This window comes from Bufo bufo, chromosome 1, assembly GCF_905171765.1.
Source record: "Bufo bufo chromosome 1, aBufBuf1.1, whole genome shotgun sequence".
In the NCBI taxonomy this organism is placed as follows: Eukaryota; Metazoa; Chordata; class Amphibia; order Anura; family Bufonidae; genus Bufo; species Bufo bufo.
This window is the reverse complement of record NC_053389.1, coordinates 238494345-238502734: the sequence shown is the minus strand read 5'-3', so window position 1 is coordinate 238502734 and position 8390 is coordinate 238494345. Positions and strand designations below refer to the sequence as shown.

Genomic DNA, 8390 nt, shown 5'->3' with positions numbered 1-8390 from the left:
TTATCCTGAATGAGGGAAAAAGGTTAATAATAAAAATTATCAAAATGTTTATAGTCATATTTTTTCTTTTTTTTCACTAATTTACTTCCTATTTATTTGATAAAAATATATATATTTTTTATAATCTGCTGATAATGATGTGAGATTAGTAGATGGATTTTTCTCTGGAGAATTCCCATAATACACACCACATTCTTCCAGCACTGTGACCTGGAGTTAGTGAAACGCATGGATATTTTTTTCTTTGGATTCCTTGAGACGCTTCTCCCAGCAGCTGTGCCGTCACCTACCTCAGTGGGGTTTATTATTCCTTTTTGTAGCCGCTTCCCTGAACAGTAACCGACTTAATCAGACCACCTGCTCCAGAAATCCAAATAATTCAGTGTATTCAAAAAATTAAAGCAATTCATCACAAATCATGTTCATCTTCTGCATTTCAGCTGCTGATTTTTTTTTTTCATTTCGTGCCTCATACATAATGTAAAATATAAAAGCATGTTCTAAATAACAGGAAATGGTGAATGACGAGGACAAAGATTCATCATCAATCAGAGAATGGGATTATCTCAGCCCCTCGCAGCCGGCAGGATACGCTAAAACTTCCACAAATATTTTATATTTATTTTAGAATATGAAATCCAAATTTTTGTGCTGTTTCAGCTTTAACTGTAAGGATGGGGAGTAATTTAATATTACTAGTTATCTATAGAGCACAGACAGATATATGTCCCAAATCCACGCCCAATGGCTCATGGATTGCAAGCCTTTTTAATTTTAAAACTCGGTGGCTACATTTGGCTGAACAAAGCCTATTATCAATCACTCAAGGTCAATGGAAATCTAAAAATGTCACCTTGTGTTTGTAAGGTAACTCTAAGATCAGAAAACTATTTTTAGGAAGGGTGACAAGACATTTTATATGGTACATGGCACCAGAAACCAAGCCAGGACAATAGTCAGGGAATAGCAAGACTTATAATGACCAACATGAGCTAAGGTCACCTCTGTAGACCTCTCAGTGGAAATAGAAATCTCCTCCAGTGCACCTATGACCTCAAGACTTTGTTTTTACTATATCCTAGTTAAGGAATATGAGGTGTTATTATGACCCAGGAAATAATAAAGGGTGCCAGACTATTTAATCTTAGGACATTCATAGCATATATATGACTCTTTGTTCCTTTGTCTGGGGTGGGGAAACATTTTGCAACACAATATTCTAGGCAGCCATACGATTTAATAGAATGGAAATGAGAATACATTTCTGGCCATTGTGGTGCACTACACATAACAATGTGACTTATTGGTCGATGCACTGTATCCTACTCTTGAACTTGTGTGCTCAGTGAAGTCACACACTATGGAAATTAAGTTACAGAAGGAACTTTGGCAAATCACAGGTGCTAAACAGCGTCATCCAGTGGCTCTGGCAACTTACATAGAATCATTCATTTTGGTGTGAAAAGTAGGAATTGATCTTACAAAAAAAGACAAATAAATCAAATTTAAGATTCTTGAATTAAAGTTTGTGAAACTTACAATATTTACAATTATTAGGGTGTTTCCTTTTTCCAAAGATGTGATTTTCATATGACTTTGAGACTTCGAGTCTCAGTGATGTAAAAGATATATTTGCCAAATTTCAAGAAGATTGGATAATATTTAGGGGTTGCACACATTGATCACTTTTATTACTACTCTCACTCCTGTACCTAGGAGGTTGGTCTAAAAACGACTTCAGTTTCAGGATCCCAGGGGTTCTGCATCAAGCAAGGTGGATGGCAAAGGCAATATATGCACTTAAAATTGTCCTCTTCACTAAACAGTTGAATATTCCTCAACGAGAATGGAAAGGAATGAAATGGGTTGCACATTTTGTCAGCCTCATATATGTTTGCTTTTTGCACGAGGCAATTGTAAGTCGATGGGCTCCAAAGAATGATTTCGATATGCTACAGCTTCTGAGCCCTTACCCAGATGCAGATGTCAAAAAAAGTGCTCTCACAGTTGCTAAGAGACACCTTTGGTATCTGTCAGAAACAAACGTAGGATTGGCTTTTTTGGACAAACGTATTACTCAGGCTGTTAAGGAAAATATGACTAAAAATTTAGAAACCAAACCTGCAAAGAAAAAAGGAAATGAAACGATTAGAGGATAAAAACCTAGTTTTTGAAGGAAAAGACCTGAGCCATTTCGTTACTAATAAAACAAAGACGTTCTTTGAATTGTTTTGGGGTCCACGACGTGACAGAATACTGCAGTGATTCTCTAAGAAGCAATGTAAACGCTCTTAAGGTGGTCAATGATACCACAGAAAGAGGAATTGCTCTGATAGAAAAGTTTAATGAATTGGTCAGGGACAAACAACAAAAACAATTCTTGTTGAGGGTAGTCGAGAATCACAGAAAAGTCGTCACCAAGCTAACAAAAGAAGGGACTGCATTGTTCAAAGTTGATTAATATAACACATGTTTTGCCTATCATACTACCTTTTAATCTTAGTGTCCAGTTTTAATATTAATGTAAGTTTGTGATTTCTAGTTTTCCAAATAAAAGTAATTAACATTGAAAAATTTTATTTTTTGCCTACTTTTACAAAACTGATCAAAGTGTGCAACCTCTAAATATTATCCAATCTTCTTGAAATTTGGCATATATATCTTTTACATCACTGAGACTCGGGGCGTAACCAAAGTCTGCAAGATTTTACATTTTATTTTTTTCAAATACAAAATGAAACACCCTAACAATTATATTCAAATCAATTTGGTCAGAAGTTTGAGTGACAATTTGAAATAAGTATTTTGAGCATCCATGTTTAGATTTAAAAGTAATTTAACTATCCTCTAATAACTGCTAAATAAAAATGAAAAAAAAATAATAAATACCCCCCCAACATATGGCCAATTAAGAAATATACCACTGATGAGCTGATAACACTGTTATAAACCTACGTATACACTAAGAACTCTAATTGCTTTATAAAATCTAGGTCACGATATTCGCTGACCATAATGAAATACATAAAAATTTATGACATAAGGAAGTTTAAAAATTAACAAAAAATAAAATTAAATTCAAGAAAGTAATATAAAAAAATAAAAGTGAAATAAAATGTGTGAAATGAATATAACAAAATAACAAATAGCAAAAATATATAACATTTTATATAAAAAATGCAATCTAAATAAAGTGTATGAAAGCAATAATACACAAAAAAACTAAGAAAATGGAATGTTTCAAATTGGTAATATAACAAAAATTAAAATAGTAATTTTAACCTCGCTGAAATGGGTGATGCCAGTATTATGTGTAGTTATAAAGACTTCATTGTCTCTTCTCATATGTTAGATAGATTTCCAGAAGCTTGAAATAAAACACAAGCACACGGGGCAGCTATGAACACATCTGTTGTTTTATTGGTGCCTTGCAGGGCAGTAATACTGAAAAAGGGAAACGCAGAAACCAGGATGTCTGAAACGCACATTTTTTTAAGAGTACAATAAATCCTCTTTTTTTCCATTATTGTGGCATGACTGATAAACAAAAAAAACATGAAAATATACAACTTATATTACACTATGTGTTATGAACAAAATATAAATCTATTACTCTATGTTATATTTACATACTTATTTCTTAGTAAATTTCAAGTGAGATGGTAATTTGCACATACTTTGCTTTGAGCTCCAGGCATTGATTGTCATTTATTTTTTTGTCTACACCCAAAAGAATTTTTTTTCAGTGAACTAATGGGTAAAACTGCTAAATCAGCCAGCAACCAAAATGCAAATACAAAAAGTACATTAATATTATTATTTATTTTCCTAACATAAATACAAAATGCAAAAAGATTTTTGTTTTATTCCAAATGCTATAACCAAGAAAATCTGAAAAAAATATTAAAATAAAAATAAAAATCAGACATAAATAAGAAAGTAATGAAATATCTGGATGATCAGAGAATTAAAGTCAGGTGTGGGGAAGGATACTTATTTTGCTTTACAATTTATAATGGCAGCCACTTTATTAATTCTGTACCGTTTCATGTAATTTCTTTTTGCATATGCAACTTCTTTTAAATCGAATTTACAAAACATTATTCAGCGCAGTATTTAATATGTTCATATATAATCTGACACAGAACAGGGGAATCCCAAAAAAAGATATAGACTGGAAAACATGACGCAAAGAGAAAAAAAAACTCCAGTAAACCTAAACAAGAGCCCAACTCTAATAGAAAAAAAGAGTAAATTAAATAATGATAATTAAAGTGTAATAATAATATAAGTAAAACAAAAATGTACATAAATTTTTTTTAAACATAAAATTTTCAAGAGACAAATGTCAGCATTTTCAGAACAGGCCCCTAAACAAAGTCACTCTGAGGTAAAATTATATAGAAAATTGCTATTGCTAACCCAATTGCAGTGATAAAGGTACATGAATAATGTTGGATTTTTTTTCAAAACCAGCAGGTAAATTTTCAGACTTTACTTAAAACTTTATTACTTTTCACAGATTTTATGTGAAAAATAAAGACTATTATATTTCTTTCTGTGGGACCAAGGCTATTATTTGTTTCAATCCACTTTTGAGAATGGGGGGGGGGGGGGTGTTACACTTTTAATGACTTCTGACTAAATGCATCGATCAACACAGTTACAATAAACTTATTGTGGTTGTCACCAAGGCACTAACACCCACAGGTCAGGACGATGCAGTCATTAATTACATTATGTATAACAAGAAACTGATTGAACAATATTGAGGATTTTCCCATCCTGCAGATAATGTATGTATTATTTAGTCAATTTGGTAATTTTAACATATTATTGATGGCGTTTAGTAACTTATTTTTCATGTGGGTAATATTTTCAGTCTGCATATGTATTTTACTTAAAAAATATATAAAGCTTAGCAATTATAAGAATTCAGAAAATTATAGCATGACATAAATGTATTTTTTTTACCCCAATCATACAATTTCCTTAGGTCAAGGTGTATAAAATGCAGAGTTGCTCGGATTCCTCCACTTTTATAGAACCTCCCCAATAGAGTTGGTGAGCTGGAGTATACAATGACTGCTCTCCAATGGTCAGGTCAATGTTGACTTTTCAAGAGAAAAAGAGGTGAGTGGAAAATCGATGCTCGGGGTTCATGGCTGTTTATGTGCCAGTCTTACTGGCAAAGTTTCTTAACAAAATTAACTTCTGGCAAGAAATTGTAAAATGCAGCCAAGAAAAACAGGGATCACAGAGAATGGCCAAGACGTGATCTGTAGCCCTATAGAAGAATAACTGTTGCTGCATGTTTTGTTTGGCCTCTCCTGTGGCCGCCTTGGTGGCAACTACCTGGAGCTTAAACAAAGTATTTTTGTAGCCCACAGTCCCATATTCGTAGAGAGCACATTTAACATGACGGCAATTAAAACATCCAGCGAATGTGAGACAGACGCACGAGTCACAAAAATTGAGAACTAAAAAAAAATAAAATGTAAAAATATTTTTTTCACATTCTACACATGAATAATACAGCAAACAAGACAAAAAACACACAAAGGTCTTTCTGTCCAGAAAGCGTTAGATATGGAAATAGCCAATACTGCCATGAAATACCGTTCGGCTGGCATGAAAGGTGCAAATTATAAGCAAAGTTCTGTTTATACATTTAAAAAAATCCAACATTGCCTGAAATAGAGCGATCATTGTAGATTGTAGAGGGTTAAAAAAAAGCTATAAAATAGAAAAGGAAATTCAAATATCTAGACAGTTTTTTTCTGCACTGTCAAATGATAACAGAATAAAATAAGTAAAAAAAAATAACCAGGAATAAAATAAATTAGCCATAATTTACTAATCCAGGAACCGCATAACATCATTAATCCTTATAACATCACTAACGAGAAACTGAAGATACAATCCTCCAAATAGAAAAGATATAAAACAACATGCACGATACATTGCTTTATCCGAGGGGCAGCCTGACAATGACGAGCCGCTACCTGCGGAAGCTGATTATCCAACTAGAAGAAGCAGAACAAATCTATAAATTATTAGAAGGGTTTTTCCAGAGGAAGCAAGTCTATTCCATCATTATCCTCAAAACGATTTCATTTTTATTTTTTTCCAGCAGGCAAAAGATTGACATTTATGCAATTTCCCTAATTTAAAGAGGTCAATCGAAGAAAATTGTTTCCAGGAAAACATGTTAGGTGGGATGAGGGTGGCATGGTGAGGTGTGATCGGAATTTGCTCAACAAACTCCTTACAAGACATGTTGTAACTATTCCGCACTTCTGAACCCGAGCGTAGGGAACATTTCAGCATCATTTTCCTGGTTGTGTTGGAACCTTTTTTTTTTTTTTTTTACATACAGGATAGAGAATGGCTGTAATCCAGGAGGATACAAAAAGTTGCAGAAATTCATGGCATGGAATCCCAAAAAATGTAATCTGGGTTAGCGCACATAGGGGCCTGTGTATTCCTTAATTTGGTATTTAAAAATATGGCAATGATAAGTAGTGTTTGTAGAATTGTCTGGGGTGTTACTATGAATAAAAATTAACGTTTATATTTTTCTTTATCTATTTACAAAGCCTCTTCTTTCTGGCAATGACCAAAAAAAAAAAAAAAGAAGAACCCTCTAAAAACTATTGTGGCCAAATAAGACATATATTTTAAGAGCTAATATATTTATATAAAAAGTTTTTACAATTTAAAAACTTGCTATTATTTCCCAAAATCTAATTTTTTTTCTTTTCTTCGCTAGATATTTGAAGTGCAAAATATTCATTAAAGGCTTCTTAAAGTCTGGTGACAAGTAGGATATGGGATTTGATCCCATGTTAAGCATGATACAAACATATCATCAGTCTCCAGACACGCTCACACTCACACTGAAGTCATAAAATATTTTTTTTTTTCTAGTTTCTTGTGTTTCTCACCTGAGAACCGTGACTACAGTTTCTGTTCAAAAAAGAAAAGAAATAATAATAATAACAATAAAAAAAAAAAAAAAAAAAATCACTCTTACCAGCTGCTGGTCAATTGTCAGTTCTTATAAGAGATTGTCTAAGACATAACACTGTCCTAATGTAAGACGGACAAAAACATTAGAATATTCAGCACAAATTTGGCACTTGCTAAAAAACATGATATGCAACAGGTGAAGATTCGATGGAGGAGGTTAGGTGTCCACATGCGGCAGTCCTTTGGATCCGCCCACAACACTGATATATAAAAGGGGAAGGAGTTGGCCAGGAGCATCTTTTTGTCAGGTGCATTACCAAAAAAATTGTAAAAAAAAAAAAAAAAAAGAAAAAAGAAAAAGAAAAAAAATCTTATTCCTCTTTAAACTTTAGCACAAAACGACAAAACACATTCACAAGCCACTTGTTGGCACTGTGTACCTGAGTGAGAATTTCTAGAACATTTTCGAACAAACAGCCATAAAGTTTTTTTAATATTTTTTTTTTTTTTAATATGAAAAAAAAAAGTTTGAAGGGTAAGACGTCAGTGCTAAGCAGCTGATTTACTGGCATGTATTTTACCCATAGCTTATCCCATTCTTTTGGTGGAAATGTTGTTGTCACTTGTTTTTCTCTTCCATTTCAACCGGTTTGGTTGACTGGTTTGTCAATCGATGTCCCATCTTGTGATAGAGAACAGTTTAAAGTAACAGTCAGTGTATGTGTAGCGCCGCTGATACGGGTGAGTTAGGTTGGGCTTTAAGAAGTCCACATAAGTTCACACTCTCTTCCCGTATCAGTTGGTCTGCTCCGTTCTGTGATGTTCACTGTCACTGCCATAATCCACGTCTGGGTCGTCCTCCTCATCGTACTCATCATATATTTCACCATTGATGTCGTCGTTTGGAGCTTCCACCTTGATGTGAGGTTCATCTCCTTTTAAGCTGTAAGTGCTTTGGATGACTTGCATGCCTGGTTCGGGGCTACTTGAGACACTCGAATGTTCAGAGGGTAAGTGGGGTGAAGGCATTCCTGCCATAGCTATGGCTCCTGGGTAAACAACACTCGTCGTGGTGATTGGGATCTGTGCTTGTTGGCTGCAAATTTAGAAGAGAAAAAATAGGAAATATTACTAAATGTAAAAAAAACCCACTACGGGAGTCATTTATTATATGAACTACGACATTTTTTGGTGTACTTTTGTTGCAGATTTCGTCGCAAGGGTCCGTCTGGTTCTTCGTTTTCTGTGCCTGTTTTTGGCGTAGAAAATGACTTAAATCTACGACAGCAAAGGAGCTGGTGTAGATTTAAGCAAGTTGAACGGCTGCCAGTGAAGCGCCTAAGTTATGTAGAGGCTGCATCTTTACATAACTTAGGCGCATCAAGCACCAGCGGACATGGACGAAGACTGTCTAAATC

At 34.0% G+C, this 8390-nt stretch overlaps 1 protein-coding gene across 4 annotated transcripts in view; it reads right to left on the bottom strand.

The window, feature by feature from the left end:
* Window positions 1-3395: 3395 nt before the first annotated feature.
* The window catches only part of SOX5 (SRY-box transcription factor 5), a 209102-nt gene continuing 204107 nt past the window's right edge, over window positions 3396-8390 (bottom strand). For all 4 annotated transcript variants that reach the window (XM_040437563.1, XM_040437555.1, XM_040437571.1 and 1 more), the window contains one exon: window positions 3396-8068. In XM_040437563.1, coding sequence (XP_040293497.1) covers window positions 7768-8068 — 301 coding nt within the window. In that variant the 3' untranslated portion in view covers window positions 3396-7767. The remainder of the gene's footprint in view (window positions 8069-8390) is intronic.